The sequence below is a fragment of the Aquarana catesbeiana genome, linkage group LG07, assembly GCF_042186555.1.
Source record: "Aquarana catesbeiana isolate 2022-GZ linkage group LG07, ASM4218655v1, whole genome shotgun sequence".
Taxonomy (NCBI): domain Eukaryota; kingdom Metazoa; phylum Chordata; class Amphibia; order Anura; family Ranidae; genus Aquarana; species Aquarana catesbeiana.
This window is the reverse complement of record NC_133330.1, coordinates 97,934,252-97,952,580: the sequence shown is the minus strand read 5'-3', so window position 1 is coordinate 97,952,580 and position 18,329 is coordinate 97,934,252. Positions and strand designations below refer to the sequence as shown.

At 43.8% G+C, this 18,329-nt stretch overlaps 1 protein-coding gene across 1 annotated transcript in view; it reads left to right on the top strand.

Moving 5' to 3' along the window:
- Nucleotides 1–15,728: 15,728 nt before the first annotated feature.
- The window catches only part of TOMM22 (translocase of outer mitochondrial membrane 22), a 40,909-nt gene continuing 38,308 nt past the window's right edge, over nucleotides 15,729–18,329 (top strand). Inside the window, exon 1 of the mRNA XM_073592524.1 lies at nucleotides 15,729–15,903. Coding sequence (XP_073448625.1) covers nucleotides 15,814–15,903 — 90 coding nt within the window. The 5' untranslated portion in view covers nucleotides 15,729–15,813. The remainder of the gene's footprint in view (nucleotides 15,904–18,329) is intronic.

The following is an 18,329-nucleotide window of genomic DNA, read 5'->3' as shown; positions in this document are numbered from 1 at the left end:
TATTGTCTGTCTTCCTTTTCATTGTTTTTGTCCTTTTTTTTAATGAGATATCATTCTAGTTGCATTTGAGTTGGTTTATGCAGAACACAAATAAGACTATTTTAGCTGTATATTCCTTGCTATTACCATGACCCACCAGCAAAAAAACACTAAAATTTGTTGTTTTTATCTGTAGTAGGGCCAAGAAACAATAGTGCATGTTTGTTTGTTTTTTTGTTTTTTTAATCCTACCTAAAAAAAACAGTGACCCTGACACTAACCTAGCTTAAACTCTAATCTAGCTATTTTTCTTATTTTATTTTTTTCATACACACTACTAAACTAGAGCAAATAAATGGATCTGGTTACTGGATTCATCCACTGTGTGTTATGTACTCCATTTAACACAACATCTCACATTGCACCCATAACAAAGCCTCATCCAGGGGCGAAACATGTTGGGCTGAGGGATTTTTTTTTTTTTTTTGCTTCTGATTTATTATATTTTATTTTTGTTTCTCATTTTGAACAAGCAATTTTTCATTGGGGAGAAGCAGGCTATGCTGCAGGAGGCTTAAGGGAGATACTTATGTTTTGGCAGAGGTAGTGGACAGCAGGATAGGACAGTATTGCTACCAAGCTGGAATGGGCACTGTGGCATGTTGGGCTTCAGGTAGGCAGTCAAGCCTTCCAGTAGCTACATTAGTTACTTTTTAGGACTAGTCCAAGCCTGTAGTTAGTGGGGGTAGGTGAATACATTGTAATTGTCAACAGCAGCAGAAAACACATATGCTGGCTTGTGATATGTTTTGCTATCTCCCTCTGGATGGAGACACTAGTGCATAACCTCCACTATTATAATATCATGCCCCTGCACTAGACCCATACTTCCCTATAACACACCTGGCAGTTTGGTTTTTTTTTTTACTTCTCTATGCTTCTTATACTATGTGTTTTTATATAGATTCTTAATAAAAGTTTCATGTTTTAGGCCTTGGTGAGTCTGATGCGTGGGTTCTTCACATCCCTGCTGGTTGAGATGTGATGCCGCTCCAGGCATAATGTCCCAAAAGAACGCCCGCCCCACTCAAACCTTCAGGTGCAGGCTCTGCAATCGTGTAGACAATCAAGGAAAATAGCTGAACAGCCGCACTACGAATATACACCTTTTATTTGTGGCAAAACAGAGTTAAAAAAAATCCAAAGCTGTCATGTCATGGTTGTAGTTGGTACAGAAGAAAAGGCTAATGCATTTCACATCATGGTAGATGCTTAGTCATAGCTAGTAACCATAATTTGACTAGAAAGATATATATATATATATAGTGAGATAAAACCAATTGAGGAGACAAAACACTCCCCAAAACGTTTCCCATATCTAATCAAGCTAAACTGGGAACTTGGTGTGCAGAAACATGGACAGCATTTAAAGACAGAGAAATACAGAGTATCAGACTCTGGATTTATGACATATTACTTTTGATCAGGTCAATAAAACTGTTTCACTGTAATAACATGCTGTCTCCTAGCAGATGTAATTGCTGTAAAGTGTTCTAATATAGACTCAATATACACAGTAAAAACATAAAAATACCCTGAACAATGCATTTGAATGTATCTGCAAAGCTTTGTGCAATCAAAATGCCACAGACAACAATAGAGAGAGACGATCACTACAAATTTTTAATAACTGAAGTTCATTTTTGTGATATGAATGTTTGTGGAAATTTGTATCATAGTGTATATATATATATATCTGTATATATACACACTATATATAGTATACGCCAAATATACATGGATATCCTGCCCCAAATACACACATATCACATGCATGAACAACAGCGGTATAGATAGCCACAGCTATCCACGCTCATCAATGCAATATTACATCACATAAAATGAAAAATATGAATAAATGAATAGGGCACCAATATCAATTCAATCCACTTCAATGAAAACTATTCATAAAAATAAGAAATGTCCCAATCAACATTTAAGCCTGCTGGTTTTCTTGTGTGTAAAGTGAATATCCAGTAAACTTACTTTCTACACAAGATGCCAAACTTGTCACCAGCTCTGGGCGTACTTATTTTCTCCATGACAATGCCATGAATGACAAGGCTGGATGTATTTTTATTATGGTGTTGAACTCATTAACTGGCCACGTTGGTAGAGTGGTCTTTTTCTATATCATGTAGGTGATCATATAGACGGTCGCTCAGACTTTGGGTTGTCCTTCCTACATTCTGAATCTGGCATGCGGTGCATGTAATGACATACACCACATAATGTGTATTACAGTTAATAAAGGATCCAATCCCAAAAGATTTGCCTGTGGACAACGAAGTTACATGATCACCTCTTTTAAATCGCGCCACATTTAAAGAGCCCTTAAACTGTAACCAGTGCATGGGTGGTCGCTCACTAGTATACAGGCTAGGTGACAACCATCTGCCTAAAGTGGGCGCTCTTCTTGAAACAACCTGTATCCCATTAGATGAGATCTGTGCATATATGGGGTCATTGGTCAGGACTGGAAGATATTTCTTGATAACTTTTTTTTTATTTTCTCAAACTCTATACTATAGGGGGTTGAAAATACAGGAGTACTAGAGAACTGTGAAGTTTTGAGCATACAACGTTTGTTGCCCGGAGATTTGTTATTCATTAAAATATCCCGTGGGGTGTTCTCAGCAGTGTCTAAGGCCCTGTTGATGATAGAACTGGGATATCCTTTTTCCTTCTGGAGGTCATAAGAATGGCCTCCCTTTTTAAAATCTGATTCTTTGCTGTATAGATGTTTTAGTCTACAGAACTGTCTGACTGGTATGCTCCTAATAGTATGACCTGGATGATTTGAGTCAGCTCTTAGGAGAGTGTTCCCTGCACAGGGCTTCCTATATAGGCTGGACACTATTCGATCTCCATCGGCCGTGAGCATAACATCCAAGAATTCAATCGCTGAGAAATCACTGTGGCCCATGAACCGGAGATTAAGCTGGTTATCATTCATGAAATCCAACCATGTCTCCAAAGTAAAATGTTGCCCAGAAGCAATAAACAACAAGTCGTCTATGTAGCAACAGTATAGCACAGTGCTCGGCGGGGACTATCAGCCCCAAATATGCAGGACCCTTCCCACCATCCCATCTATAAATTGGCAAGGGATGGTGAGAACTTAGCTCCCCTGGAGGCCCCTCACATGTAGAGATAGAAGTCCCTGTCGAACATAAAAAAATTGTGAGGTAAAAGAAACTCTAAACTCCTAATGTTCTTCCTGTGCCTGCGTGAGTTTCCTCCGGGTACTCCAGTTTCCTCCCACAATCCAAAGACATGCTGGTAGGTTAATTGGCTTCTGTCTAAATTGGCCTTAGTATATGAATGTGAGTTAGGGACCTTAGATTGTAAGCTCCTTGAGGGTAGGGACCAATGTGAATGTACAATGTATATGTAAAGCGCTGCTTAAAATTGACGGCGCTATATAAGTACCTTAATAATAATAATAAAAATGAATTCCTGGAGGAAAAGAGAGAATTCACTCGACCTCTTGAGAAAAAAGGACACTGCTTGTAAGCCTAGAGTGTGTGGAATGGAGGAGTAGAGATTGGACACGTTGCAAGTAATCCATCTGTAGTTCTCCTTCCACACAAAATCTCTTAACTGGGATAAAAGATGAGTGGTGTCTTTGAGGAAACCCAGCAGTTCAACAACTAAGGGCTGTAGTTGCTGATCCACCCAGTGGCTTATATGTTCATTAAGAGACCTGATCCCAGCCACAATGGGTCTGCCTGTAAGAGGACTTAACCCTTTATGTACCTTGGGTAGGTGATGAAATACAGGCATGACTGGGAAATCTGGAATTAACATTTCTTTCTCTTTAATTCAATCTTATTTTATTGATAGGCAAAGTATCATTGAAAAAATGTACAGTATACAAATATGTCGTTCAATAACACATAACAAGGATATACATTCGTATATTCGTAAACATTCGTGCAACACTGGTGTCGTACCGTCTCATGGTTTAGATAATTTGTGAGCTTTGGTTGATTGATATAGTATATAAGCCTGTATACCTACAGCGTCTAACCTGGCTTAGTAAGATTAAGTGAGCACCACTATCTACTCAACAAGCGGTGCCCACTCATTACAAGTAGGCTAGGGCTTTTACTTCTGCGCTGAGCACGTTTTCTCTGAGGGGGAAGCTCTGTGTGTGCCACCGTTCCGGTCTAATGAGACTAGAGATTATGATTTAGGTGAGCGTGTAATGCAAACATTTAAAGGGAAAAGAGAAGGGGAAAAAAAGGGAGAGTGGGGATGGAAGGGTCAAGGCAGTAAGGGATGTAGAAATTGAGAGAGAAATTTTCCACTGTGGCTATACAGGTGCGTCGGTGGATTCCTCTGAGGCCCATGAAATAAATTCTGAGGAGTAGCGAAACATAGACCATGAGGTCCAGGTCTTGAAGAATTGCTCCTCCTTACCCATTTCATGCGACAACATTCGTTCCAATCTGTTAATTTGGTCCACTTCAATTGCCCAATCCCCCAGGGAAGGCATGCTCGTCGACTTCCAATGTCTGGGCAGAACTGTTCTAGCAGCCGCCAGAAAGTGACACAAAACGTCTTTTTTGACCGATTTAATCGGTCCAGGGAGCAAAGATAGCAGAACTACCTCAGGAGAGGGTGTGATTGAGGTCGTCATGAGTCTGCAGTACAAGTCGAGGATCTTATGCCAGAACCTCCGCACAGGGGGGCATTCCCACCAAATGTGGAGTAAGGTTCCCTTGGATGCCAAGCAACGCCAGCAGGTATCCGGGAGTGCCGGGTTTATCCAGTGCAAAGTCGAGGGGCATCTGTACCAACGGGTCAACAACTTAAATCCTTTTTCTTGGGCTTTGGAGGCTAAGGATATTTTGTGAGTCAGAATGAAGCACTTTTGCCAGTCTACAGGTGAAATGGGGTGACCCAGATCTTCCTTCCAGGCCTGTGTGTATGGGGGAAGGTCAGGATTATACACCATATGTATGAGAGAATATAGTTGAGAGACCACATGTGTGGGGGGGGGCAGTCTGGAGCAGCATGCTCTCAAAGTCTGTTAAGTCAGCAAGTATATCAGGCAGGGATGGGAAGGTGCGAATGAAGGATATCACCTGTTGCCTCTGCAGCCAATGCGTTGAGGTATGGGAAGATGGGCCGGAGGGCATGTCATGAGTCAGGGAAGAGTCTGATCGCAGGACTTGGGCAAGTTGTCTGTGGTCCTCCTTACACCAAGGTTCAAAACTTGCTCCCTGTAGGGCCGGAGGAAAAGCCGGGGTCCCAAACAGTGGAGTCATGGGTCCTTTCAGAGGAGATAGGGTCTTGGAGGAATTCATTCGGGTCCAAATTTGTATGGTTTGTTGTGTAAGGTCGCTCAGAGGTATCCCTCCTTTCAGGAATTCGGTAGGTTCCACGGTAAGGCGCGGAGATCTATCGAATTGATATGGCTCTCTATTTGTACCCATAATTTGGTGGAGGAATGATGGAACCAGTTAAGTATACGCGTGAGTACTGCTGACTTATAGTATATAGAGGCATCTGGAGCTCCAGCTCCGCCACGAATCTTGGGGAGTGAGAGAGTCTCATAGCGTATCTGAGGACGTGCCCCTCCCCATATAAAGGAGGAGAATAGTTGGCGGAGCTTCTTAAAGAACCAGGAGGGTATGGATATGGGAATTGTCTGAAACAAATAGAGAAACCGAGGGAGAACGTCCATTTTTAGGGCATTCACCCGGCCTAGCCAGGAAAGGCGCTTCTTCGTGTAGTCTGAGAGATCCGTCTTGGTTCTAAGTAGAAGGGGAGCATAGTTCAGAGAGAATAATTGGGATCCTTCTGTGGGTATTTGGATTCCGAGGTAACAGATGGAAGTGGAACCTGTTTTAAAAGGATACTTAGTGGAGACTTGGCAGAGGGCCTCCTGGGACAGTGAGATGTTCAGGATTTCTGACTTAGTATGGTTCACTTTGAAATTGCTCAGCTTCCCAAACCTCGTGAATTCCCGCATTATATGTGGTAAGGATATATGGGGTTGGGTTACAAACATTAGCAGGTCATCCGCAAAGAGAGACAGTTTGGAATGAGTGGGGCCTATTGATACACCTGAAATGTTAGGGTTATTGCGCAAGGCAATTGCCAGGTGTTCCATGACCAGGACATAGAGAAGGGGAGATAGAGGACAGCCTTGTCGTGTCCCGTTGTGGATGGAAAATGTAGGTGACAATGAACCATTCACCCGAATTCTAGCAGAGGGAGAGGAGTAAAGGGACATAATTCGGGATATCATTTTGGGGCCCAGACCTATCTGCTTCAGGGACAGCTGGAGGAATTGCCAGTCGACCCGGTCAAATGCTTTTTCGGCGTCAACCGTCAAAAGGCATAAAGGGACATCGTGGGTGCGGGCATAGTCGATAAGAAGCAGGGTTTTTAGGGTGTTGTCCCTTGCCTCGCTACCACTAACAAAACCCACCTGGTCCAGGTGTATGAGGCGGGGGAGGAGCGGCTGCAATCTAGTGGCTAAAATTTTGGCATATAATTTCAAGTCCACTCCAATTAACGATATGGGCCTATAATTAGCACACAAAGTAGGGTCCTTATCTGGTTTTGGGATAATGGTAATGTGGGCTTCGGGTGTTTGTGGAGGAAACGCTGAGCCTTCCGATAGGGTGTTGAACACCTTAACCAAGAAGGGGGTCAGTTGGGGAGCAAATGTTTTGTAAAATTTAGGGGTGAATCCGTCGGGACCCAGGCTTTTACCGGACGGGGTGGCCGCTATCGCTCCCATTACCTCATCCGCTGTAATTACTTGCTCCAGCTCTTCTACAGTATCGCCATCCAAAGTAGGGAGCTCTGTTTCCTCAATATAAGACAGTCTATCAGGTTCAGGGGCAAGGGTTGGGCCAGGAGAGACGCCAGGCGGTAGATTGTAAAGTGTTTTGGTAGAAATCTCGGAATGTTTGTGATATCTTAGAGGGCTCACTAAGCATTTCTCCAGAAGGGGCCCGAATATGAGGTATGAATGTGGAAGACGTGTTTGGCTGGAGGGTGCGAGCTAACGGTCTACCGCATTTACCTCTAAATCGGTACTGATGTAAGGCAAGTCTGTCCGCATAGGTACGAGCTGAGGCCTCATACAGGTCCTTAAGTTGGGATCGAGCCGTTGAGACCTCTATGAGGGTCTCCACAGTTGGGGCTCGTTTATGTTGTGTCTCAAGGTCTCGAAGCTTTTGAATTGCTGATGTTATTGCAGCTGATCGAGCCTTTTTCACGCGGGTTCCCATCTGAATAAAGATACCTCGCAGGACTGCTTTAAGCGCCTCCCATTGTAAGGGTAGTGAGGTAGTGTCCGAGGCATGGTCTATGAAAAAATTAGAAATTGTTTCTGAAACCTTGTGGGAACAATCAGGTTCCATAAGAAGGGAATCATTCAGCCTCCACGTCCATTCTCTCACCGGCGTGGAAGGGATTGATAGTGTCAAATAGATAGGTGAGTGATCGGACCAGACCATTGAGTCTATCTCGCATTCAGGTGACCAATCCAAGCAGCTATGGTCAAGAAGGCAGTAGTCAATACGACTATAAGAGTGGTGGACCTGTGAGAAGTGGGTATAGTTGCGATTTGTTGGAAACAGAACCCGCCAAATGTCGATTAAACGGAGATCGTAGATAGCCCATTTGAATGCCCTTAGCTTAGTAAAGGAGATGGATGAGCGAGAGGTTGATGAGTCTAAGAGGGGATCCAGAGGGGCGTTAAAATCCCCGCCTATGATTAGTTTACCTTCTGCAAATTCTGACAAAATCCTCATGTACCGCAGAGCAGACGATATTTGATTAGTGTTTGGTAGGTAAAGGTTGGCAATAATGAATTTTGTGCCCCATAAGGAGAACTTTACGAACACATACCTTCCCTGGGGGTCCGAGAGCTGGTCTATCAGGTCAATCGGAAGCGTTTTGTGGAAGGCAATAGATACGCCTTTGGTTTTCTGGGAGGGATTTGTACTGTGGAACCATCTATTAAAGTACCTATTGGAGCAGGAAGGGGTGGAGTTTGTGTGGAAATGAGTTTCCTGTAACAGTAACACATTGACCTGTTGTTTATGCATTTGGTAGAGGATTTGCCCTCTCTTGGATGCAATATTGAGGCCATTTACATTGTATGAACAAGATTTCAGGCGAGGACGAGATAGCACTGTATGAGCCATAGTGGAACGAGAAAAAGAAAGTCAGATTGTAGAGAATAGAGGGGGGAGGAAGAGTGGGGGGAGGGAAAGCTTGTAAGGTAGCAAAGATATACCAGGACAAAAAGGTAGGGAGGACACCTGAATAAGGAGCCTAACAAATCTAAGGGGTCCACTGATACGGGACTCCACGTGAGAAATCACGTAAGAAGGCACAATTCGTGCCCAGCCTATTGGGGGTGGAGGGTTGAGGTGGAGAATCTGAGCCGTGAGCCCAGTAGCAGAACAGGCATATATAGCTTAATTGAGGCACATCAGTGTAACAAAACATTTAAACAGCAGAACACACATCAGATCATCTGTGAAGGAGGGAGGCGGTCTGCGTGGGCAAATATCTCCATACAAGCCCACCCTCCCTCCTCTACAGCGGAGATATCAACCCGTGAGATAATATCATGGGGGGGAAGCATTTCTTTCTCTTTTATAGAAAAAATGCCCACTGAAACTGCTGTCTAAAAGGTTTGAAAGCTCCTTTTTGAAAGGTGAAGTAGGGTCTTTGAGTCTACGATATGTATTAATGTCAGATAGCTGATGTAAAGCCTCATTTTTATATGTAGTAGAATCAAGGACCACTACAGCACCTCCCTTATCTGCATTTCTAACGACTATGGTAGTGTCATTATTCAAACTTTTCAATGACTCCCTTTCTTCAGATGTAAGGTTATCAAGCCCTTTATTAAATGTATGAGTATGTGTTAGGTGTGTTAGATCCCCCTCAACCAATTTCTGGAATAAATCCATATCCTTTCCCCTTGAGGATAAAAAACAGATTTTAATTTAAATGATACCGCTAATGGTTTAGAATATGGGTCAATGGGGAGAGGATTAGATTCATGGACTAGATCTTCAAGATCATAAAGAGCACAGACATCAGAAAAAGATTGAGGAAAGAGAGCTTACTCACCCAGTGTAGTTGATATTGTTCTAATGGTACGGTCTGTTGTATCATCTGGTACTTTAAAATAATGCTTCCTTAAACTTAGGGCTCTTGAAAATTTGTATACATCCAATATTGTGCCAAATAAGCCCTGGTTCACACCTATGCGAATTAGATGTGGCTTACACCGCATCCAAGTCGCAGGACATGTTAAAATACATTCATGTGAATGTATCTGGTTCACATATGTGCGTTGCATTCGCACTGAGCATTGCACAAAAAAGTGTGCGTTTTTTAGGCATTGCGGTGCGAATTACAAGCCCATTACCTCCTATGGGAACGCATCTGATTCGCAGATGCATTACGTTCTGAACAAGGATTTTCTCCTTCTCCTCACTACACCTTCTTCTTTCTCTTTCTCATTACTGTTTCTTTTATTACGGGTCTTTTTCTCTACCACAGACATGGCAGATGGTAGAATGATCGCATGTTTTTTGTAATATTAAACATCATTCCATTTAATTGTAAATTAAATATGTTTGACACAGTATGTATTATGATACGAATTTCCACAAACATTCATATCACAAAAATGAACTTTGGTTATTCGAAATTTGTAGTGATCGTCTCTTTCTATTGTTGTCTGTGGCATTTTGATTGCACAAAGCTTTGCAGATATATTCAAATGCATTGTTCAGTGCAGGGCTTTTTTTCTCAGAGAATAGGTGCAGGAACTCACCCCTTATGAGTCACCCTTCGTCTATGCCCCCCTACCCACTTCCAAGCACTGTCTCTTGGCTCCACCCCCAACCCACCTCCCAGTAACACCCCTTTTTAGAGAATACAGAACCAAGTATCATTTTGTGCTACTAAATTGTATGGAATTTGATAGACCCCACCCAAGCAGCAACAGACCCCACCACAGCAACAATAGATCCCCCCACACACAACGACAGACCTCCCCACAGCAACAATGTATGCCCCGCAATAAAATACCACCCCAGCAACAATAGACCCCCACTAAAAAATAGATCCCCAGTGACAATAGATCCCCCAGCAGTCAGCATCAATTGACTCTCCAGCACACTTTGCCATAGAATGCATTTAGTGTTGGAGGTGCCGGAACTGCATTCCCTCACGTTCCCGCTGAAAAAAATCCCTGGTTCAGTGTATTGTTATGTTTTTATGGTGTATATTGAGTCTATATTAGAACACTTTACAGAAATTACATCTGCTAGGAGACAGCATGTTATTACAGTGAAACAGTTTTATTGACCTGATCAAATTTATTATGTCATATATCCAGACTTTGATACTCTGCATTTCTCTGTCTTTCTGTGCTGTCCATGTTTCTGCACACCAGGTTTCCATTTTAGCTTGATTAGATATTGGAGGAGTTTTGGGGAGTATTTTGTTTCCTCAATTGGTTTTATCTCACTATATATATATATTTCTAGTCAAATTATGCTAGCTGCTCACATTTTGGTAAATTCCCTTCACTACTTCACTATATCTTTTTCTTCTTTCAGAGGAGAAAGAGAGAGTAAAGGGGTGGGTTTTACAGAGAAATCACTGTGATGGACAATTACATGATTTGGAGCTGGTCCTTTCTCCTCTTAATTATGGTATGACCCGCAGCAGGTGACAACTGCTCAGTCTCTGTGATGGGTACATACTACGGATTGCACTTCCTGCACAAACACAGATGTGCTTACAGGGGTTGGACAAAAATATGGAAACCACATGATTTTAAGGTGTGAAAGTGGCGACGTTGAAAGCGGAAGTGATGTAACATGGGGCGACAGGCAGAATAAACTCCAAACATAAAAAGAACACTAGACACACACAATTAACAATGGCCATGGCCATGTTTATTGTTTTTCACAAATATAAACAATGAACAATTCACCATAACTCTTTTAATCAATAAATCCTTAAAAACTGTGAACAAAATTAGTGAGGCGCTCTTCAAATATCCCTCTGGCGGAAGCCCCCCTCAGCTTCCTGCTTAAATAGGGGTCCTGGTATTTTCTGGAATGTTCAGGGGGGTCAGGTGACCTTACATGACCTATCCCAGAGGACCCCCCCACAACATTCCCAATCTGCTGACTTTTTGTGACCTGTCACAAAACATTTACAATCTGCAGCTGAATTTGCATGACAGGAGAGTGTGACCAACTCTCAATGGAACCAGTTCACACAACTTCGGGGCGGCCATGGTCCGCATTAAAGAAGGGTCCTGTGCGTCTTCTGGTCTGCTTCAGGTGCAAGTTCAGTGAACAGGGATGCACCGGACCCCTTGCTGTGAACCGTGAACAAACTGAAGCCTGTGTGAAACAGAACTCAGTCTCTCTAATTAGTCTGATCACCAATGTCACCAGAAGAGAATGTGTGGATAAATCAAAAATTTGGAGCTGCCATAACAAATCAAATGGTAAAAAATAACTGACAACGATTTTCAAGTTGTTCCAAAGGGAAAGATTTTTTACTTTAATGCATTCCCTGCATAAGTTAAAAAAGTTCCAGTACTTGTACTGCTCCCTCAAACCCCTAAATACAATATCTCACAAAAAACGAAATTACACTTTGCTACAATTTAAAGTAGTGAGTGTACAGCTTGTATAACAGTGTAAATTTGCTGTCCCCTCAAAATAACTCAGCACACAGCCATTACTGTCTAAACCGCTGGCAACAAAGGTGAGTACTCCCCTAAGTGAAAATGTCCACATTGGGCCCAAAGTGTCAATATTTTGTGTGGCCACCTTCATTTTCCAGCACTGACTTAACCCTCTTGCGCATGAAGTTCACCAGAGCTTCACAGGTTGCCACTGGAGTCCTCTTCCACTCCTCCATGACGACATCATGGAGCTGGTGGATGTTAGAGATGCCCCACAGATGCTCAAGAGCGTTTAGGTCTGGAGACATGCTTGGCCAGTCCATCACCTTTACCCTCAGCTTCTTTAGCAAGGCAGTGGTTATCTTGGAAGTGTGTTTGGGATCGTTATCATGTTGGAATATTGCCCTGCGGCCCAGTCTCCGAAGGGAGGGGATCATGCTCTGCTTCAGGATCTCACAGTACATGTTGACATACATGGTTCCCTCAATGAACCCCAGTGCCAGCAGCACTCATGCAGCCCCAGACCTTGACACTCCCACCACCATGTTTGACTGTAGGCAAGACACACTTGTCTTTGTACTTCTCACCTGCTTGACACCATCTGAACCAAATAAGTTTATGCTGGTCTCATCAGACCACAGGGCATGGTTCCAGTAATCCATGTCCTTAGTCTGCTTGTCTTCAGCAAACTGTTTGCAGGCTTTCTTGTGCATCATCTTTAGAAGAGGCTTCCTTCTGGGACGACAGCAATGCAGACCAATTTGATTCAGTGTGTGGCGTATGGTCTGAGCACTGACAGGCTGACCCCAACCCCTTCAACCTCTGCAGCAATGCTGGCAGCACTCATACCTCTATTTCCCAAAGACAATCTCTGGATATGATGCTGAGCACGTGCACACAACTTCTTTGGTCGACCATGACGAGGCCTGTTCTGAGTGGAACCTGTCCTGTTAAACTGCTGTATGTTCTTGGCCACCATGCTGCAGCTCAGTTTCAGGGTCTTGGCAATCTTCTTATAGCCTAGGCCATCTTTATGTAGAGCAAGAATTCTTTTTTTCAGAACCTCAGAGAGTTCTTTGCCATGAGGTGCCATGTTGAACTTCCAGTGACCAGTATGAGAGAGTAATGCCGCGTACACACGAGCGGACTTTACGGCAGACTTTGCCCGGCGGACTTTTCGATGGACTTTACAACGGACTTTCTAAATGAAAGGACTTGCCTACACACGATCACACCAAAGTCCGTCGAATTCGTACGTGATGACGTACGACCGGACTAAAATAAGGAAGTTCATAGCCAGCAGCCAATAGCCGCCCTAGCGTGGCTTTTTGTCCATCTAACTAGCATACAAACAAGCGGACTTTTCAACCGGACTCGATTCCGTCGGATAGATTTGAAACATGTTTCAAATCTAAGTCCGTCCAACTTTTGAGAAAACAAAGTCCGCTGGAGCCCACACACGATCGAATTGTACAACGAAATCCCCTCCGCCGGGCAAAGTCTGCCGTAAAGTCCGCTCGTGTGTACGCGGCATAAGAGCGATAACATCAAATTTAACACACCTTCTCCCCATTTACACCTGAGACCTTGTAACACTAACGAGTCACATGACACCGGGGAGGGAAAATGGCTAATTGGGCCCAATGTTGACATTTTCACTTAGGGGTGTACTCACTTTTGTTGCCAGTGGTTTAGACATTAAAGTGATTGTAAAGGTAAAATTAAAAAAAAAAAAAAATAACAAACATATACTTACCTACACTGTGCAGCTCGTTTTGCACAGAGTGGCCCCGAACCTCGTCTTCTGGGGTCCCTCGGCAGCTCTCGCGGCTCCTCCCCACATCTGATAACCCCCTTTGGAGAAGCGCTTCCCCCGAGGGGGTTAACTTGCGGGCGCGCTTTCGAGGATTTGATTGACAGCAGCGGGAGCCAATGGCTGCGCTGCTACCAATCTATCCAATCAACAGCCGAGAAACCCGGGCAGAGAGACAGTGCGTCCCCGTGGGTCAAGTTTGAGGGGTCAGGTAAGTAAAACAAAGGGCCGGTCACTGACAGGTGTTTTTTCACCTTAATGCATGGGATGCATTAAGGTGAAAAAACATGAACCTTTACAACCCCTTTAATGGCTGTGTATTCAGTTATTTTGAGGGGACAGCAAATTTACACTGTTATGCAAGCTGTACACTCACTACTTTACATTGCAGCAAAGTGTCATTTCTTCAGTGTTGTCACATGAAAAGATATAATAAAATATTTACAAAAATGTGAGCGGTGTACTCACTTTTGTGAGACACTGTACTTACCTGAGTTCTCACTCGATCCAGTGCTGTGCCCATCTGCAGCGGTTCTCTCTTCTCTCTCACAGGATAGAGAGGCAGCAGGAGGAGCCATTGGCTCCCACTGCTGTGAATCAAATCCTGTGAGCAGGGGGTGGGGCAGGGCCGAGCTGCACTGTGTGTGTCTATGTGGACACACAGAACAGGAATCAGGAGAGCAGCCGCGCATGCACCACCATAGAAAGTTGACTCTTATGGTGGTGCATGCTGAAGAGGAGGAGCCTAGAGCACCATTGGGGGACCTCAGAAGAGGACGATCGGGGCCAATCTGTGCAAAACCATTGTAAAGAGCAGGTACATATAAACCGGTTTATTATTTTCATTTATTTATGTAGCGCTGGTAGATTTTTATCTACTACTGATAGGTAAATTTAGTGGGTCGCTTATTATAGGAAGTTAGATTTGCCTCTGTTCCAGCTTGGCTGACGTTGCATGCGGTTCCACATTGTGCCGGTGGGTGTCGTTGTCGCCATTGGCAGGTGTTGGAAAAGCAACGTGTTGAAGCGAATGAGTGCTCCTCTGTCCCGGAGATAACTCGGTGGAGGTGGTCTTCCGAGTTGCATTCTGGGAGAGGGTATTTATGGGACAGACGTCATGTTTTAGGGGTCGTCTTTCAGCCACCTGCTGGCCCTCCTGGCCGACGGGTATGCACTAGGAATACCACCTCGTGGTCCTCCGTTCCGGAGGCCCACGTTGCTGCGGCGTGTGGGTGGGCCCAGAAGCCTGTCTGGGGCCTACCACAGCAGCGGAGGAATGGTCCTGACCTGTTTATCCTGAGTGAAGAAGCTGGACAACCTGAGAAGATCCCAGGGGAGGACCCGTCATGGAAGGATCATGCAGAGTGCTGGTCTGGAGAGGGGCCTGGTGACTCGGTTGGAGGACGCATTCCGAAGTAATCTTACAGTATAGTACTGCCGGGTTGGCTTAAATTACTGTATCTGACATTCATCACAAACCAATACATCCTGTGGCAGAGGATCGTACGGGTTTTATTCCAGATAAGTCTGTGGCAGAGACTTTTGTTCGTGCTGCGTGCTGGCTGCTAGGCAAGTGAGAGATCTCTATCCAGGTGGGCAAAGATTAAATCCTACGAAAGGGGGACTATTCAATTACAAGTCTTCAATTGCAAAGAATGTTCTGCAGAAATACAACAGAAAGGTATTTGAGCTTCCCTGCAGCTTTCCTACTACCTCTTTCCTGCTACTTCCCTTGTTCGTTTTATTAAAGCATTGGAAAACCTACTTAAGTGTTTGGTGCTTATATCGTCCAGAGGTAAACTCAACGGAACCCTAGACCCGGTGCCGGTGAAACAGGTATCGAGAGTGAAGGTAACAAGCCCACTTAAACCAGCAGCTCCACCGAGAGTTATTGCTACATTTAAAAAAAAGAAAGTTTACAACCCCCTAACCCTTCAATATGCTTTCCAAAATTTTAAAAAAAGGCGCTTTTGATATACTATATCTACGATCTGATTGAAAAACCCTGCAAAAGAGCTGGAATTGAGGACCAAACTGGAAAATGTACACATACAGTACTTCAAACCAAAAATAAAGTTAATTTCTGACAGATGCAGCGGAGTTGTTCTGCGCACACAGCAGCAGTAGAGGGCGCTACTCTCTCTCTTCTTCGCTCTCTCCCTATGTATTCTGCCTCTATAGTGTTGTGCCTGGCGCTTCCGGTGACGTAGTTCCTGGTGGGTGACCCCTGTGTGTGCCCGCACGTTGGGAAGTCATGTCACTGTCCGACGCTCCCCTGGAAAGCGCTCTCAGCGCGGCTGGAAACCCGGAGATTGAGGATGAGGAAGATGATGATGACGATGAGGTGATTTTCGTTTCAGCAGCTTAGTAGTGGAATTGATGTTTTTCAGTTTACATTGCAGATAGAGCACACTGATCACACCCTGCACCATCCTCCATAGCTGCAGTGGGACCGTAGAAGTATACGTGCTGAGACTTGTTGTTCCACAGCAGATGTAAGACAGAGGAAAGCTGTCTAGTATCTACCCACTTGTCTGAATAAAGCGCACCTGTTAGTGCCATGTAGGCAGAGATCAGGCTGCTGCAGTACATTGAAGGGTGCTGCTCTCCAGCATTGAACGTTGAAGGGGACTTTCGATCGGTCATGCTGGTCTACCTCCCTGGCTCCCAACCCCCTCCTTCTGCAGTTTGTTCCTGAGCAAGAATGACCTGTCCTGCTCTCACAGCACCCTGGCATATCGACATCACCTATCCCAGGAGGCGAACAAACAGCAGAGTAGGAGGAGGGTTACTGGGACCCAGAAGAGGGAGCCCATTCACCATAACACAGGTGGACCAAAATGGTGACGCAGGTCTCGGGCTGTGACCCCTGAGCAGCGGATCGCAGTAGGGCAATGTGGAATCTGTTTGGAAGGTGAGTATGTCAATCGAGGACAATACTACATGACAAGTAAGAGAGGTTAAAAAAAAAGTCTTTAAAGTATCTATACCTTAAAGTGTAAGTTCAACTTTACAAAAAAATCTGTAAGGTGAACTTACACTGGACCCCCAGTCCCGCTGACCTGGAGTCCCGTGATTATCCGCTGTGACACATCGGGTCGCTCATTACCGGTCCAAGGATTTGAAGTCCCCGCGGCTTTCTCTCCTCTTCTCCAGGGCTGACAGGATGGGCTAGGAGGGTCCTGAATGGTCAGCGCCAACCAATTAGGATGCCTCCTATATGTACCTTTACAAGGTATGTTTAGGAGATTAAGTTGCTGGGATTTCACACACCCCGGACCGGTGAAGCAGCGACCCGGTGTGTCCCAGCAGGTCAGCGGGACCAAGGGGGTCCAGTGTAAGTTCACCTTACAGATTTTCTCTCAAGGTGAACTTACCCTTTATTCTAACAAAAAAGTTTAGAGAAGAGCTGTATGATTCTGGACAAAATGAGAATCACAATATTTTTGCTTAGAATAAAGATCATGTTTCTTGCATAACAGCATCTTTCATATTATACAAAAAAAAAAAATGGTCTAACTTTACTGTTTAGTTTTTATTTTTAATTCATCTTTTTTCCAAAAAAAATTGCATTTGAAAGACCGCTGCGCAAATACAGTGTGACATAAAATATTGCAACAGCCTCCATTTTATTCTCTAGGGCCTCTGCTTTAAAAAAAAAAAAAAAAAAACGTAATGTTTGCGGGTTCTAAGTAATTTTCTAGCAAAAAAAAAAAATGATTTCAACTTTGAAACCAACAAGTGTCAAAGGTTTAGTCTTTGAAGTGGTTAAACTTCCCTCATTTACAGACCAAAGTTCATTCCTGTGATCTAAAGAACAAACTGTTACAATGTTTATAGTTAGCTCAGGCTGAGAAATATTGTGAAACTTGGCAGACTGCCTGTTCCTTTTTTTTTTTTTTTTTTTGACAGCTGTCAGCTGAGCAGAGAACTCTGCATAGAATCAGGAAAATGCCTTGTTAAGATCACAAAGGGGGAAAAATCTCAATCCTTAACGATTAATCATGTAGCTCTAGAATAGAGAGAGATTCACTTCCTGTCTGTTAAAAATTGTCTCCAGGACAGAAATCTCTTTAAAACTGAAAATTAGTGGTGCACCGAAATGAAAATTTCAGTACCGAAAATTCAGGATGCACAATATATATTTTAAAAATAATTGTATTATATTCAACTTTTTAATTCATGAATTTAAATTAATATGAATTTATTGTTGGCCATTATCGGCACCTTCTGATGCAGTGTTAAAAATCCTGCTTGCTGCATTTTTGGAACATATTTCGTAAACCACACAAAAAACGCATCTCCCATCGAAAAGCATTAAAGACGTAGGAAGAACGCATAAAAAAATGCAGCCGTGTTGTGTTTTTTGATGCGTTTTTTTTTGAGTCACGTGAACCTATGAAGAACACCCCATAAGCAAGGTAAAATCATGGGCGTTTTCGGCAGCCGTTATCGGCACTATTTTTTTTTTTTGGCTCAACGCAGAAAACCCTATTTTAGGCTTGGCTAAAATTTCGGTGCTTCACTACAAAAAATGCGTTTTTTAAAGTAATAAAAAATAAGAATGAGCTCCAGCATGTTCGCACAGCCCACATACAGAGCCCGCCAGGAAGTCGGCGCTGCGCTAATCACAGACAGTGAGACATTTCCCAATCTCTGCAGCCGCGCATCGGAAAATGTCTCACTGCCTGTGATTAGGGCAGCGCAGTGCCGACTTCCTAGCGGGCTCTGCACGTGGTGTGTGCGAACACGCCGGAGCTCATCCTTAAT